The following is an 18,308-nucleotide window of genomic DNA, read 5'->3' as shown; positions in this document are numbered from 1 at the left end:
GTGCATGGACAAGCAAATGTGTGTGTTTGTCAACAGAAGTGTGTCAATAGTAGTGTGTGTTTGTCAATAAAAGCTTCTTATGTTACAACTTTGAGTACAGAAGCTGATGCACAGAGCTCTAATGAACAAACTGTTGGCAGATAAAGATGCCCTGTAAATATAATTGTTTTAGAAAATGAACTAAATTGTATTAAACATTAAATGCTTGATACTTGCCTTAAAATAAGAGAGGCTCTGGGGAAGATGAATTAGTTAAGGCAAGGAGGCCAGAATAGCAAAATGAAAGGGTAAACCTGCTTATTCTTCCCCTCCTTTAGTGTGTAGAAGGTCTGAATGTGACAGAACTGATGCAGCTGTACTGTTTGCATTACGTAATCAAATATGAAACTGAATTCTTGGATCTCTAAGATGCACAAAACAAAAGAAACTTCTTTTGCTGGAGTTCTGCATAAACAGGAACAAGAGGAATTTGCCTCATTTTTCAACATTTCTTACATAGTTGCTAAACATGACTTCAGTTTTAGAGATTTTTGAAATAATCCCCAATTTGTAGGCCAAAAGGATCCTCCTTAATCTTGACCAGACTATATTAACATCTCACAAAGGATTACAGAAAGTTAGGTTTATTACTGTTCTTACTGATGGATCCACTGTCAGGTAGTCTGTAGCTGAACAAGTGGTGGTGTACAGGTTTGTTTACTATTGGAAACTTTGTGCTCACTTTGTTGGTGTAGTAGAGCTGGGTTCTGGGGCAGTTAATAGTATAAAATGGGGTGGGAGGAAACTTTTGGAGCTGCAGGGCTCAAGGCAGAAAAGCTCAAATCAACAATGGTTGGATTCAGTTTAGATGATGCAGCATGGAATATAGGCACTTCAAATGATGCTAAGGTCCATTTTAGACTACATTGTCCTTACATTGTTGAGCATTGCATCAACCACAGTTCTAAACTTACTATTCTGGTTCTTAAGAGATTTTCCAGATTTTGACAGTGTGATTTTTTTCAAATTTTATTAATTCCCCAAATATACCAACTTTAAGCTCTTGTAGATACCTCTGAGATATAGATTATATACTTCTGAAATATCTCCAGGCATCTATCTGCAGGAGCTTGAAGTTGTTATTATGTCTGGGGATTAACAAAATATGTATATGGCATCTGCAGCGTCCAGCACTACACTGAGTTACTACTTGGGAAATTATCAGTTTTCTGTCAACCATTAGAAACATACTGCAAAAATAGAGTCAAGAGCTGATGTGGCGTAATTTAGAGTCTCTCTTAAGGAGATTAAGATGTTTTGGCTGAAACAAATTGCGAGACATACTTTGTTTGTTGGATCCTAGAACTAGAGAATCGTAATGCAAAACATTTTGTTTTGCCTTCTTTGGGTGAGTAAATTGATTTCTGATTACATGGCTGAACCATATACTGTGGAAAGATGTGAGAGTCCTTTGCTCAAATAGTCTTCTTCAGGGCAGGCACTGTCTCTTATTTTGTTTTATACAGTGCTTAGTATAATGGAACCCCACTCCTGGTTTTGGCCTCTAGGTACTGCTGATGTACAAATAATCACGTTTGCCACTTTCCTAAAAATATATCATTGTCAACCCTCAGACCCATACCAAAGCAACTAATAATAGATAAGGCCTCAGCATATAATGTTCTTAAATCTAAAAAAGTTCCTGTTTTTCCTTCATGTGGACCACAAGTTAAAAATTAGACATCTATATTGTTCCTTGTTTCTTCATAGGAACTTTGGGAAATGTGGAACATGGGAACCAGTATCAGATCAAACTTATGTATGAACACAATCTTCAGAGAACAGCCTGCAACATGACTTATGGACCATTTGGTGGTGTGAAAGGTAAATTAATTCTAAGTGAATTTTAGCCTGTGGATTAAAGTTTATTCATTGATCAAGAACAACGTGGGCTTGTGGCATATGCAAGCTTTCCCACTTTGGGTCTATGTTACATTTAGCAGGGAATGTGTAGGAATCGAAGAATACTTAAAGCCCTACTTCAATTGCGGAATGATTGTCAAATAATTGTGGCTGAGTTGCGTACAAGACATGGAAAATAGCTGAAAAGTAATAATAGACCTTTATTAATTGTGGTAATTTGAAAAAGCCAGAGAAGATCTATTTGTTTAAGAGAAATTTTCTGGAACAATATAAACACTCAGGTATTATGTTATGCCTACTAATTTTTTTTGATAACAGGACATTTTGCTGCAACAATATTAGGGTCATTAGTGCCTGGGGCTCCGGCTGACAGCAGGACCCCCAGCCTCCCAGGCAGCTGATGCAATATTAGGCTTCCACCACAATTTTAAGATTCGCAATATTGCAAATTAAGTAGGGCCTCAAGAATAGTTCATTTTGATGCTCATTCAGTCCTGGGCCTCTTCTGAAAATGCTAGTAAGCTTCTGTTTTGGGAGTTTTTGTGGTGCTGCCATCTTTAGATTAGTAGTTGGGATGGGAACAGTTAGGAAGTATCATTTATTTTGCTTTTGTTTTTAACACATCAGTGAACCTAAAATAAGAAAGTTAAATACAGAGTATACTAGGGTGATTAAAGGTCAAGTGTTGAAATAAGGATATTGGCTCATGAGGACACTTATGTTAAAACTATATTAAAAAAACAAATAAAACCCAAATTTTCTTTCCTTGTAAAAATTCAGATGTTGAAAATGTCTCTTGTTTTAATACATTTAAGTCATGCTATGCATTTTGCCGAGATTGGACAATGAAAATAGAGTAGTCCTCTTTACTCTCCGGACTGCTCTGTGTGTGTGTGTGTGTGTGTGTGTGTGTGTTTTGGCTTCTCCCCTTTCTGTTCCATCTGCCCTATTAAATCTTTTTTAAAAGAAAGTCTATGTAATGTTATCCTTTGAAATGTTAAGCAGACATCTTGTTGTTCAGTATATTACAGTCTTCAGTTAACTTCTGCAGCCAAATTTTAAATGCTTTGCTCCTGTTATCCTGGAAGTACTTTTTTGCACATGCTTTATTTATGCACATATGTAAGTGTTTGCAGGTTTGGGGGCCTTACTGAACCATTATTTGCAGAAATCAATTTGACTACTTGTGAAGTTAATGCTACTCATTTTGAGTAGGGGGTATCAAAATCTGACTTTATGTAAATATACATGTGTTTAACCACTAGAGGGCTCCTATATTTTCCCCTGAATGAAAGGTAGTGTGAATTATAGGATGAAAATAAAAAGAATTGAAACTAAACAAATTGTGGTTTCTAACTTGAGGTTGTATACATAAATTTTTCTAGATGACTATTCAATGTCTAGTCATCCATTCCATAAAATAACACACACAACAATACATTGTTAAGGGCTGACAGAAATATTCAGGGGTAAAATGAGCCCAAACCTCTCCAGTCCTCTCCTTGAGAGGACCCCCCCCCCCCCCCCCCAAAAAGGCACTTTCCTGTATGTCTAGAAAGTTGACAAATTTGAGCTCACGCCCCAACTTGTTTGATCAGAATTCCAAAGTGGAAGACCCCTTCTGCAGGGCACTGCCAACCACTTTCTCCCTTTTAGTGGGGAACTCCAACTCAAGCTTCTCTGCTGATGGCAGTTGTGGTGGAGTGACCCAAAGAAAGAAGCAGCATCAAAATAACAGATGGTTTGAAATCATTATCTTGTATTCCGATTGGCAGCTAGTACAAGTTGTGGAACACCGGCATAATGTGCTGCCAGTGTGAAACTCTGTGTAATAATGACAGGTTTCAGAGTAGCAGCCGTGTTAGTCTGTATTCGCAGAAAGAAAAGGAGTACTTGTGGCACCTTAGAGACTAACACATTTATTTGAGCATAGGCTTTCGTGAGCTACAGGTCACTTCATCGGATGCATTCAGTGGAAAATACAGTGGGGAGATTTATATACATAGAGAACATGAAACAATGGGTGTTACCATACACAAGTAAAGAGAGTGATCACTTAAGGTGAGCTATTACCAGCAGCAGTGGCGGGCCTTTTGTAGTGATGATCAAGGTGGGCCATTTCCGGCAGTTGACACACTACAAAAGGTTCTCCCCTCCCCTCCCCCCTGCTCGTAATATCTCACCTTAAGTGATCACTCTCCTTACAGTGTGTATGGTAACACCCATTGTTTCATGTTCTTTATGTATATAAATCTCCCCACTGTATTTTCCACTGAATGCATCCGATGAAGTGAGCTGTAGCTCACGAAAGCTTATGCTCAAAATAATTTGTTAGTCTCTAAGGTGCCACAGGTACTCCTTTTCTTTCTGTGTAATAAGTGGTCCACCACATTTTATGTGAACTTCACTTTCTGCATGTTCTCAAGGTGTTGTCTCACAAAGAACGCTTTACAGCAAAGTGTCTCAAAGTCACAAGGATATGGATAAGTGTGGTAAGGTGCACATCAGAGAGAAAAGGCATGACTCATCTTGCCAGGTGGGGGGAAAATATGCTCCAGGCAACCGCTATTAGCTGGGCTTCCAAGAGAAGTCAGTCTCTAATAATAAACTTCGATTATATGCTTTTACAAATGGCATTGACTCTCTTTCAGTTATGAGCACCAATAAAAGCTTTACCAACTCTCTGGCTTCTTCCCCCAACCTACGAACTTTATCTCTGTCTTGTCTGGACTAAGTTGCAGTCAGCTAGCCTTTGTCCAAGCCTCAAACTCATGGTAACATTGGATTATTTATTGTGTTGATCTGGCTCGGTGAGATGTGTTGGAGAAGTAATTTTATATTGAATACCGTACAGCCCATGTTTCTTTACTGATGCTGTCAGCCTCATATACATGTGGAATTGGTGGGGTAACAGTGGTGGGGACTCTTGTGTTATGCTGTAGGAGAGAAGTCCTGGGATAGAGGAAATATTGCCCGTGACTGTCCTCTGGGTATAAGAATAGAGTCATTCAACAGCAACTTTATCCATTCCTATCAGGATTTACTAGTGAGTTAACAGAACTTTAGTATTGTTATCAAAAGCTGCTGACTAATCTAAGAGTCTGCTTGGACACATTTTGTCTTCATTCATTCCTAGGACCAGTGAATCAATTAATGCAACCACTTTAGTTTCTGTCTCATACCCAGGCCTATCGCCCAAATAATCAAGTTTTCGGAACTCTGCAGACTCAAGAAGCTGCCACAGTTGCCCCTCTACAAATTGATGATTTATTTCTAAGGAACAGCAGTGTATATTTATATTTGCCTTAAATAGCTACAGCACAATGGGAAGGGCATGAGATGTGGCCCAGCCACCACTAGATGGTCCTCTGGTTACAGTCAGTGGTTTTGCTACACTTTTATAACACTACTTCCGATGGTCTGGTTCTACAGGTGCATTTACTGTAAGACTTAACGAGGTGTGGAAAATACAAAAATACTTTTGCTGAAAACCTGCTCCGCAGAAAGTATTTTATTGACTAAAACCAAATGTTTTTCATGGTTTATGGGGTTTTTGTAGAAAAGGGGAGGAGGTGAATTTGACTTTCACCTACTGAAAAACCATTGGCGGGGAGGGGGGAAACTGTTGCAGATTTGGCTAGACTTCTGCTCCAGAAACTAAGCTTTCATTTTACCCACACCTTACCTGCCTCTCACCTTTTTGGTTGGAAGTATAATCTTCAGTATAAACTGATGCAGTGATGTCTGCCTAACTCTACCAGCAACTTTAAATAATATCTCTGAAAGTGGCTCCCAGGACTGTTAGTGTGGTGTTCAGTCTGAATTCTAATAAGAATAATTTAAATGTCAGTATTGTTAGTTATTTCGCTTCCAGTCATTTTAGGAGAATCCTTAAACTGAAAAACCCCATTATGGTTTGTAGTGCCAGAAATTAGTATGTGTATGTGATATTGCAGGTTGCCATTAAGTCTTGCTTGGGTGAAGAATGAAGAAGTCCTCCACCTCCTCCAAAATTGTAACCTCACCTCTGCCCACAAAGGTGAAGTGAAGGATGAAATACATCCCTTCCCAAGAAAGCCAAAGAGCTTCAACAGGCTCCTGCTCACCAAAAAACAAAATGACTTGCCACACCTACTTGAGGCTTTTAGCACCTAAATGCCCTGTCAGAGCTGACACCATTAACAGTGTGGCTATGTATTTAAAGAAAATTTTGCAGCATCTTGGAAATGTTAGGGAGAGTAAATTGAAATGAAATTTAATTTGAAAATAAATAGATGTTGCACCGATTCTACTGCAGTGCTGCATAATTTGAATCCAATATACCACTTGGGGCAGTGGCCCTGAATATTAGTAGTTCCATTTGCTAATTTAAAGCCATTGTGGAGTTTTCTATACAACAGCTGGGACATGTAATTCCCAATGTGGGCAGACATACACGCATGGTAGCTCTGCTTGAGCTACCACTTAAAAAATAGCCATGGCTGCAGTGGCATAGGCACTGCTTGGACTCACTTGAGCCTTCCCGGTCACATTGCTATTTTTAGGAGCTAACTGGGACATATCTAGCATGTGCCTGTTTACCTGTGTTGGGAATTACACCTTCCAGCTGCTATGTGGGCATAGTCTGTCTGCCACACTTGGAAGCACAGGAGATATTCCGTTTAAATGATGGAAAGTGCTTAACTGAACCTTTCAGCATGCCAGATTAGTGTTTCTTTCAGCATGCCAGATAGTAATGTTGATGCCCAATGTTAAATTTTGTGGCTCTTGTTAGATATAAGTTTCTAAACTCTGAATGTTTACCTTGATAAATTAATACAGTGTCAAAGTGTGATACAGCAGTAATAAACAACCTTTATGTGTCAATATCAATTGTGATAGGCTTGTGAGTAGGCAGTAAAGATATCATACTAATATAAGAAATTTAGCTGGAGGAAGGATAAACTTGCTTCTTAATGGAAAAGATGAATCAGAGGGTGTTGGCACTAAGTGAGACTTGTTCTTGGTTCAGGGCACGATGCATATGAGGACTTCAAGGTCTGGTGGAGCAGTGTTTCCTCTAATATTTTTCCTGAGGATGGAACAAATGACCATCCATGCCCAAGTTTTAGATCTGAGTGTCCTCTCCCACACACTCTGTCCTCTGCATTCACTTCCTTCTTTCCTCTGCATTCACTCCCTCTTTATTCATTCCATACTCCCCAATCATTATCACCTGCTCTCCATTCATTCACTCTCTCCCACTTTCACACATTTGCATTCTTTCCCACTGTACTCTCTTACTCTTTTCTCTCACTTTTACTTTGTATGAGAGAAACAGACAGAATAGTTCTACACTATAACCAATTACACATACATGGTTAAATAATACCACCTCACTCTTATATAGTGCTTAAAGTACAAATGAGGGTCCACATAGCCATGTGGAATGAGCAGAGAAGTCCTACATCCACAGTATAGTGTTCTCTTAAGCCTAGTTACAGTGTCCTAGAGATATTTATCTTGCAATGTACTAGACAAAGATGGGAGGGACAGCATCCTCTTACTGTCTCCCAGGCCTTGTCTTCTCATCTTTGTCCTGCAGTCCTCTTCCCCCTTAAAAATGCCCATTGATTCCATTTATGCCCCTCCAATAAAGCTCTGGAATGACTAATTTTCCTCTCCATGCCTAATAGGAGGCTACTTGCTGTCCTCCTGCAGCAGACCCCACTTATGGGTAGCTGAGAACCCCATTTTAACAAACAGTAGGTGGTTTCTCAGACCAGCACTTGCAACTGGCAAACCAGCTGTAGTTTGTAAGCTGAGAATATGGGGAGCTGGACCAGGGAGTCATTAATGGAGTCCCTATGCATAAAGAGTTCGTGAACTCTGGTTTTAATTAAAGTGTGGGGGGGTGGGGGGGAAGCACACTGGAAAAAATGCCTTTCAATCAAGGATTTTAATTTTATATTTTTCAAATTAGCCTGTAATATTACTAAAAGTTTACTGAATTTTACTGACAGTTGTAAAAACCCTAATAATTTTGTGTGGCTCGTAGACAACATGGAATATGTTTATTTGGTGTTTATTTTCAAAGCAGCCCTTTATTTTTACTGAATAAGCCTTGGTGGCTGTCTTTTTTTTTTTTTTTTTAGGAGGATTATTTTCTAGTTTAGAGAAGGTCTGTATAAAGCAACTGGCCATGCACTGTGTTAAAAGTGGATAGATATGGGCCATGCATGCAGTTCACAAGCAAAAGCTCTCCACTGATAATGTAAAGCTTCCACAAATTTCACTCTGAGGCCCTTCAACTTTACTGTTACTGTTTGTTAGCTAGGCCCTTATCCATTAAGGGCTTTAAAAGGACACCAGGATCTTGAAATCATCTTGAAAAGTTCATATGGTTGGTGTTCACTTAACATGTTGTGAGTATTATATGCCTCTATAGCTGCTTCAATTAATTTTGTTTTGTTTAATGCAATAGAGGAGACTATATAATTGCAATTATATTCTTTCCCCCACCTCCCTTCAAAATGATTTTTAAAAAGTAGTGAAATGTACTTCAGAAAAACTCTGGCATACAGATGTAAGTTTTAGTGTGAAATTTGTGCATATTTCTTTCTCGTCCTGCATAACTTCAGAATCGCTCTTATCCACTATTCAGCCCTATTTCTTGCCATTCCTTTTGCCTTATTCCTCCGCTTTTGTCCCCTACCCCACTTTATTTGCTTTCTATTTCTTACCTCTATGATTTTGCTCCTGTGTTAGGAACAGTCGTCCTGTCCTTATCCATCACACTCTCTCCTCCCTCACTCTGTTCAAATTCTTCTTTAACTCTAAGCTTTTCACACAGTCCCTTGTGCCTCTTTATCTGTAATCTCCACAGCCTCTAATCTGATGCTTAGATACCAGGTTAAGTGTCTTCTGAGAACAATACTTAAGATGGAAATAAATGTTATTCTGTGTCTTGACTTGTTTGTCTTGTCTTACTTAGGGCTAAATTGGCAGTGTGTGATCTACTTCATAGTAAGGGATGGAGTGGTGGTGTGCTTCCCCTGGAGCAGTCCTGGAGGGAGATTGTGGCTTTAGAAATCAGTCTCCCAGTTGCTCCAGAAAGAGTAAAATGCCACAACTTTATACTTGTCTCAGCATAGGCTCCTTGACATGGTGGGAAGGGGTTGGAATCAAGGCTCATTCCACTCTTATCCTTTCCCACAGATCTTAAGGGGGATATATATACCAGATCCGTGGACCCTGCTTCCCCTTGCATATAGGGAGTGGTAGTAGGATGCAGTAGAAGTAAGGGGATGCATATAGGGATGCATATAGGATGCATATATATGCATATAGGATGCATATATATATATATATATATATATATATATAATCATATATAGGATGCATCCTACTACCACTCCCTATATGCATATAGGATGCATATAGGGAGTGGTAGTAGGATGCAGTAGAAGTAAGGGGACATCTTATGCCCCCTATACTACCTTGTTCAGGACAGGCCACAATCTGCCCATTAGACCGTAAACTCTCCGGGCAAGGGATGTGTTAACTGTCAGTAAAGTCCTATGTAATGCCAAAGTATTTTATAAATATTTTTAATAATAGAAAACGAGTTTGAGATATTGATGTTTCTAAGTAAGATGAACAGATTTCTGATGAAGATGTATGAAAGAGTGCAGAAGCATTTTTAAATCATGAAATGATTGCTTGAAGTTTCTATAGGCTTATATATTGTGATATAAATAAAAATTCCTAAAATCCATGCAATCAAAGATGTGCCAGAGCAAATAGTAATCAGGAAAACAGCCAGTACATTTATAAACTAAAAATGTAGTGAGAATGTAATAATGAAGAACTGGATACTGAGATCCTGTGCCTTCCAAAGTGATTCCTAATTGTCTGACTCCTAGGTCTCTATCTAAAGTGCCTATGAAATGTGGCAATGGCCATATGCCATAATAGGAAGCAACATTTCCCAAGTGTCAGATGAGTTTTATGATTTTTGCGAGGGGAAAAAATGATACGTTGAGCTGCATATATGAACATCTTGAATACTTCATGAATTTAAAAAAAAAAAGATTATAAAAGTTTAATGTTGCCTTGATTCTAAGGACTAAATAGATAATGCATTGATAGCTCATGCCCCACTAGTGGGAATTGTTGACACTTAAGATAGAGCTCATTTTCTCTGTGTACATAAAGTATATTTGAAGTTGTTTTATAGTGATGTATATTAATTCTATGCATAATGTCTTTATTTTCACTGAAAAATGTTTATACTCCATTTTTATTTAGCTGCACAAAATGTGTTTGTACTAAATGGATTTAAAATGATCAGTGAATTCAGCTTGCTTCATATAGCTTCTTGAAATAAGTTGATAAAGTCTCTGTACAGGTCAGGTTTCAGAGTAGCAGCCGTGTTAGTCTGTATCGGCAAAAAGAAAAGGAGTACTTGTGGCACCTTAGAGACTAACAAATTTATTTGAGCATATGCTTACGAAAGTACTCCTTTTCTTTCTGTATAGTTCAGTCATCCTAGTGATCAAGTGTGTACTGATTTTGAAATTAGGATTCCCAGATCATAAAATAGCTTTCAGAACTGCACAGATTTGTTGGAAGTTATTCCACAGGTCCTGCATAAATAAAAGGAAATAATAAAAACAAAGTGTTTTAAAGAAAGAATATTAAAAATTATAGCATGAAAAAATTACAAGCAAAAAAAGAAGGCAAAAAGATTTAAAACCCACTACTCCCTCCCTCTACCTAGCTTTTCTCAGCAAATTGTCTGAATTCATTTTACTTTTATTATAGTCCTGGCCTAGAGGCAAAGTATATTTGAGTGTTACAACAAAGAGGGTGCTATAAGGAGGAATTTTTTAAATAATAAAATACAACATATGTGTAAACCATGCAACCTTGTAACAGGAAACTTTATGAGAAGGGTGGACTGTACTTAACTTTTCCACAATTCTGCAAGAATGAATTTTATTAGGTGCTAGTCAGAAAAAAAATTATCAACTGACTTTTATGCTGTAAGGTTAAATGATTCTTATAGCTATGTTTAAATAGAGCAGTGATATAAATTTGGACACTGATTTATCGGCTAGTTCTCTTAAGAAGCAGAGTGTTTAACTATTACCTTCCTTTTAAATTGCTTCTGTATAAAGAGAGATTATTCGTATACTCATTCTTTTGTGAATTTTGTTTAAAGGATAAATCTACCAATCTCTGCTCCTGAATGCCTCCCCATATAACATAACTTTGAAAGGCTATTAGCGGTGTGTTTTCTCTTTGAATAATGATGATATAACCTTTTCTGTAAGTTGAGCATGTGATGGGGAAAATAATTAAGGAAGATCCTCACTGCAGGAAGGAAGAGGAAGATCCTCACTCTTTCCAAACAGTTCCCCCTCTCTTCTTTTTTATTTTAGGTGATGGGTGAAATTTTGGCCCTGTTGAAGCCAGTGGCAAAACTCAAATGAAGTTCATTGGGCCAGGATTTTATCTCAGCTGACTATATAATTAGAGCCATCATTCATTTCAGCTGCTATTAATTGGAGTGGTAATAATGAAAACAGACTAAGTATAAGCTTGATAAATACAATGTACAAGGAAATGTGTAAAATTGAGTCTAGGAATCCATGAACTTGTGTGTTTGTTTTCAGGTCCTATCCAGAATAGTATGATCCTGGGCTTTTGTGCTGAACATATATACCCTTGAAAATCCTACATTCTGACTTTGTGTTAGATCAAACTATCCAGAAAAGGAGTTAGCTTGTCATGACAGCTGCTCAGTGGGGATGGATGGGAAACATTCCTCATATAACCTCCACAACTCTGCATTCTCAGGAGTTCAATGCTGGTCCTGTTCTGTATAGAAACAGATATCACTTTGCATGGCTATCAGTCTGGTACCTCTCACAAGTAGTAAATTCACTTTAAAAGCATCCCTTGGAATGATGCAGCATTATTTTGCTGTCTGATTGTTATTATAGGGTATTTTATGCTAATGTTTAATCCCAAAGTGTCCCATTAAAAAGAACTAGATAAGTTCATAGAGGATAGGTCCATCAATGGCTGTTAGCCAAGATGGACAGGGATGGTGTCCCTAGCCTCTGTTTGCCAGAAGTTGGGAATGGGTGACGGGATGGATCACTTGATGATTACCTGTTCTGTTCATTCCCTCTAGGGAACCTGGCATTGGCAACTGTTGGAAGATTGACCTTTGATCTGACCCTCAATGACTAATGAAAATAAATTATTCCTATGTCTTTATCATAGATGTTTTTCATATTTTAAAATAATTTAAGGCTCATTTGTTTCTCTTATCTCTAGAATGAAAGTCAAATTATTTTACCCTTTCCTCATTGGTCTTATTTTCCAAACCTTTCATAAATTTAGTATGTAACTGTATACTGCTTTGTAATTTTTCTTTAAAAATATTGTGTCCAAATGTGAACAGTTGGTGTACATTGCTAATGTGAAGGGTACATTATTAGTGTGCAGTTTGCCTACAGAGTTCTAGCTGTTTGAGTACTCAGGTCAAGGCCGAACAAGTGCCCAGAAGAATAATTCTCTCATTTGTTTTTAATAGGATTTGTCTACTAATATGACCCAATATAGCATCTGTCTTTTTGGTGACATCATTATATTGTTGACTCATATTTAATTCATCATCCTACTCTAATCCCCAGATTCTTCTCTCTGGTGCAATAGCGTAGTCAATCTTCTTCATTCTCCAGTTTCTGTGAGACAGTTGTGCAAGATCATATCAAATGTCTTACTAAAGTTTAGAGATGCTGTCCACTATATTTCCTTTATCCAGTATATTGTTATCCTGTCAAAGAAATAGTTACTTTGGCATGATTAGTTTTTGATTACTTCATACCTTTTGTATATCACCTTATTTTTTACAAATTCATTTCCTGTTTATCTGTGTTTTGCAATTTAGCAAGTATCAGATTTGCTGTAATTCTGTGGGTTGCCCCCTTCCCCCCCCCCCACATATAAAACAGGCACTTTTTCCTCTTTTCTAAATCTCTGAGAGCTTATCCATCCTCAAAGGACCATCAAAAGTAGGTTTGTAAAGATAGCAGTACATCTTCTCCTAATTCTTTTAGTACTCATCAGTGACTATCCTTAGGCTCTGTAGTACTTTTTTATTAAATATGTCACAGCTGTCTAGATTTTTTTTTTTTTAAACTGGTGGTTATCAAACCATGGTTCATGGTGGTGCTTCTCTCACAGTACTGATGCATCTTCTTTTTCAAGCAGTGATACTTTCTGATGGTTGTACTCCAGTCTAGGATTATTTTGTGGTCTCGAGGTGTTTTGGCCAGCTAACCTACCAAAAAAAGTGCATATTTTGGAGGAGATAGTGGAGTGATTCTTTTTGGTCACTGAGGTTATGTCTTCACTACTGCCTATGTTGTGGAATCTTATGTCGCTCGGGGTTTTGAATATTCCATCCCCCTGAGCGACATAAGTTACACCGACATAAGCACTAGTGTGCACAGCGCTATTTTGGCGGGAGAGCTACTGCTGACATAGCTTGTGCCACTTGTAGGGGTGATGTATTTTTTATGCTGACAGGAGAACTCTCTCCTGTCATCATAGGGCGTCTTCACCAGACATGTTGCAGCAGCGCAGCTGTATCAGTACAGCTGCAGTGCTGTACATGTAGACATGTAGATGGTTGGATATTAGGAAAAACTTTTTCACTAGGAGGGTGGTGAAACACTGGAATGCGTTACCTAGGGAGGTGGTGGAATCTCCTTCCCTAGAAGTTTTTAAGGTCAGGATTGACAGAGCCCTGGCTGGGATGATTTAGTTGGGGATCGGTCCTGCTTTGAGCAGGGGGTTGGACTAGATGACCTCCTGAGGTCCCTTCCAACCCTAATATTCTATGATTCTATGACATGGCTTGCTTGTTTTGTGGCTTGTGTGATTTTTAGGAGCTGAACACAGAATTCTGTTCTTGATTAATGTTTATTTCAAAGTTTTATTGGAGGGTGAGTGTCAATAAGTGATCTTAGCATACGCTCAGAATGGGACAAACTTTGTAAAACGAAGACAAAAATATACAGCTTCTAGATATTAAAGATTGTGGGGACACTAGGGAGAGGAGTTTTTGGAACTAAAAAAGCAAAAATGAAAGCATGTCTGGGTCACCCAGGGCCTTGAGGAAAACTCTCATAATGCTACACATGTTCAGATTGCTGCTGATTGTGGCATCTGTCTGAATGTGTCCGAATATTGTTTGAAAAAACCTTGTTAAAAATAAATTGTCTTAAGGCCAGTGTGGGTGGCAACTGGTAATTTTGGACACCCCATCCTGGCAGACTACTGACCATAATGACACTGTGTTGGGCCCATCACTGGACCACCAGGGACTTGAGGGACTCAAAAATTGCAAGGTAGGACATGTGGGTGGAAGAGACCTGTTTTATATTTCTTCTTGTTTGGGCCTCATGCAGTTTTTCCATTGATGGAGGTAGAGCAGCTGATACTGATATAACACTGCCATTTTTGGTTGCGAAATGAGTGTTTACTTTGGGGAAAATATTTTAATAAAAATAAAACCTGGTAGACCAAAACCAGAGAATTTTCTGTTGCCCTAACTCCTGACTATTGCAAAAGCTTTTTATAACGAGCATCCACAACCTCAAAATGTTGATCCCTGGGAGTCTTCTCATTCTTCACGTAGGCCGTGTGCAAGTTCCTCACATCCAGGTTATGTCTAAACCTTGCAGATTTTTCTGCATCACATCTCTAAAATACAGTCTTTCCAATCCATCCATTCAGCTATAACTCTCATCCAGGCTCTCGTAATCTTGCATGTCGTCTACTGCAACAGCCTTTTCTCTGGCCTTGGCAAATGCAGTCTTGCCTCACTCATCCATTCAGAATGCTACTGCAAAGATAATTTTCTTAGCCTGTTGCTTCGGTCAGATCACCTCTCTTTTTGCTTCGCTCCACTGGCTTGCTCTTCTCTATTGTATCAGACATATGTACTTGTATTCACTTTCAACCTACCAGTCATCTCTCATTCAGTATCTGAGGGTGGACTCCTATCTCCGATCAGTCCGTGACTCCAGCCTCAGTGGCCCACTTGTTAAATTATCAAACAAGCACCTTTTGTGTTCTCTCCCATGCTGTGCTTCACGCTTGAGAGGAGCTCCCCATAACCATCTGCAAAACTAACTCGTTATCCTCCTTCAAATATGTCCTCAAAACTTTCCTCTGCTCTGATGCTTATAAACAACTTGACAATGGATAGGCTGCTGGTGTGAAACCACAGCATACCATGCTGACCTATATTGTCTCATTGTATCCTTCTATTCTCCTATCGCTCTCTCTGTATCCATCTGTTGTCTCTTATACTTAGATTGTAAGTTCCTTGGGGCAGGGATTGTCTTTTTTGTTCTGTGTTAATACAGTACCTAGTACCATGGGGTCTTGGTCCATGACTGGGGCTACAATAATACAAATAATAATATCAGATGATAAGAATAAATTAATCATTGAAAGAAAAATGCTTGATCCAGTGCTGACACACCCTTATTCAGTTCCAACACACATTTAATATATATTATTATTAAAGTGGAGTATTTGCGTATTTAACTTCCAGTATTAATGGAAACCAGAACATGAAGCTATTTCACGGTTTAAATTAAAATGCTATCCTTGGCTGGGGATTTTTAAGTAAAGTAGATAATTTTTTACATTGCTTTTAAATTAAGTAGTGATGAGATAAACTAGAGATTAAACAATGTTTAGGTAGAGTTACTAGGTGACTTAATTAGTTTGGTATGTAGAAATGTTAAGCAGCTAAGCCTTGGGGGAAAAAAGGTTATGGTTTTAAACAGCTTTATTTCAGTGTCAGTGTGTGGAGCGAAGTGCTGACTTAAGATTTTAAGAATGGATCAAATGGATGATCCATTTAGCTGAATAATAGGCTGCATGAAGCAAACTGATGGACACACTGTTACGAAAATCTGGTGATGATTGTTTACCTAAATGAGTATAGCTGGGTTAGAATTTGATATAGAACCTCAAAAGAGTTGGTGAAAAATGCTGATGTTGGATGATCACAACAGCAGAATCTGAAGCGTAAATTACTTCATTTATTGTGGCTGCTAACTGGCTTTTCGCCCTTTTGTGGGAATAAATATTAAATAAGTTGCAAGTACATGCATTTTGCCAGTCCCACTACTCGAAGTCATGTGGCTTAGGTATCATGAATCTTTTAAAATATTTATTCACTATTGACTGTTGGAGTCTTAAAAAGAACATTTGTAGATTAATGTTGGGTATGACTTCAAATTTTTATTTTTCAATATGTGTTGTTCGTTTTCTCTTTGTTATGCTACTAGTGCCTTTTTTCTAAATTATACGTTTAGTACTTCTGAAAATGTGCTGGATTGAAAGAGCTGGATGTTGAAGTGTTCTGTTGGTCTATAGGCAAAGAGTTACATTGACAGTGATAAGTAATTATCATTTTTATAGTGCCCAAAAATATGCCAGGTGTTTGCAAAGGGAAGAAGATGACATGACGTGGTCTCTGCACCAGAAAGCTTGTAGTCTGATTGTAAGCATGATTTAGTGAATGAAAGCTACAAAAAACAGGGGAGTAGGGTAAGGTACAGTAGGGTTAAACAGCCTTGAAAAATTGCCATGAAAATTTAGCTATCCAGACATAAAATGTACTCATTTGCCACCTAATTCAATTGATAATGAAAAAATCCATGACATCTTACTGATCTGTCAAAATAATTACTGTCATACATGCATGGGCAAACAGACCTTTGCAAGGCTGGACTACAATAATAAGATCATATGGTTATTTGCAATGTGCTTCTACCCCATTCTGGAGGAACAAGGTAAAAAATTGTTCATTGCCCATTAAATCATGACCAGTCAGACTACCAAAAAGGTAATGAATAGTGATGGTGGTGATTGTGATAAAGACATAATCCACCAACTCCTTTAATATTTAGCCAGCAAGCAGCTGTTACTCCATTCTGTTGGTTATTACTATCCTGGGCTATAACTGAACAACTGACCTAGATGTGAAAGTGTCTGTATTGATTACCTGTTCCCTCAGTTTTATCTCTGTCTAATCACATTGTATGATTTGTTTCTAATCACAAATGTCTTGGTTTGGATATTCAAAATTCCTTTAAAGTGATATTCAGGCTCAACTTAAATCACTTTAATTTAAGGTGGCGCTTTTTTCCCCCCATTACAACTGTGAGAGAATGTATTACAAACTGCCTTTTAAAGAGTTCTTCTGCTTTCACTATATCCACAGGGGACAATACTCCTTTAGAAGAATGTCAGTGAATCTGTATTCAAAACTGTGATGTTTCTTAGAGAACCTTGGACTGTGAGTCACCCTGTTACTCCCTTGACTCCAGCAAGAGGGAGTCTTGCTTGTTCTTATGTGGGTGTTCAGATCTCAGATCCCACTAAACAACCCTTACTTTGCCTTGCAGGTTAACAATAGATGTACCCACTCCTTGAGCCCCTTTGAAGCGTTCCCCTGTAGTGGTCAGCCCCTTTTCCACTGAACACTATGAGAAGTACCAGGTCAGCTGTCCGCAAGAGGACATGTACACGCTAGTTTGTATGAGTCAGCTCAGGATTAGCACCTTGTTTAATACCACAACACTGAGATACATTTGTAGTGAAAATAACCATAAGTTTATTATCAAAGATTTGAGCGAGAATGAGTAAGGATAATGGAAACAAGTTACACATAAAACAAAATTATAACATGTTTTCTGGAGACTAGACTTAACTTAGCAGGATCACCTCCAGTCTAAATATGTTGATCTCGCCCCAAATATCCTCTGCAGCATTTCAGCCAAGGCTGATTTGACATCGTGTTTTCATGAATGTAAACATATTGCCCATTTACTTCCTAGGTGCATGATAAAGTGGTGACTTTTGCCTTCTTGTTACATTTCCCTGTAGCTTATTCTTCTGTCTCTTATTATTCTGTGCTGTCTCCCTGTAGATTTCACATCTCCCTATTGATTTAGTATGTAAATGATTCTCCATTGTGTTAACTTACAAGGCTTAATTTATGTGCCAGAGAGATAAGTGACTAAACATTATTATTATTTGTCAGAAAACGTATATGTCAACTCTGTCTTTGTACAGGCTTTAAAACATATTTTCAGGAAACATACATAATTCCTTACATAGTATCTGTACATTCATTTCACAACAATACTGAAGAACGACCAACATTTTAATTTAGACATCATATGAAAATCTTTGATGAATCAGAATGTGCATATCAGGATATTATTGTAATCCTTTTTTCTAGTTGGCATTGAAGGGCCTATGGGTCACAGAAACAACTAGGTGAAATATTTCTTTTTAATAGTTGTTCCTCAGCAAAA

General features: G+C 38.2%; 1 protein-coding gene across 16 annotated transcripts in view; it reads left to right on the top strand.

Annotated features, from left to right (window-relative positions):
- The window catches only part of BBS9 (Bardet-Biedl syndrome 9), a 432,676-nt gene that overhangs the window by 7,226 nt on the left and 407,142 nt on the right, over positions 1-18,308 (top strand). For all 16 annotated transcript variants that reach the window (XR_005223953.2, XR_006288876.1, XR_006288875.1 and 13 more), the window contains exon 5: positions 1,750-1,863. Coding sequence is in view for 11 of the 16 variants with exons in the window: in XM_043540615.1 (XP_043396550.1) it covers positions 1,750-1,863 (114 nt within the window). In the remaining 5 variants the exon portion in view is untranslated. The remainder of the gene's footprint in view (positions 1-1,749; positions 1,864-18,308) is intronic.

This window comes from Chelonia mydas, chromosome 2 (assembly GCF_015237465.2).
Source record: "Chelonia mydas isolate rCheMyd1 chromosome 2, rCheMyd1.pri.v2, whole genome shotgun sequence".
NCBI lineage: Eukaryota > Metazoa > Chordata > Testudines > Cheloniidae > Chelonia > Chelonia mydas.
Note: the sequence above shows the minus strand (reverse complement) of the source record. Positions and strands in the feature narration are given on the sequence as shown.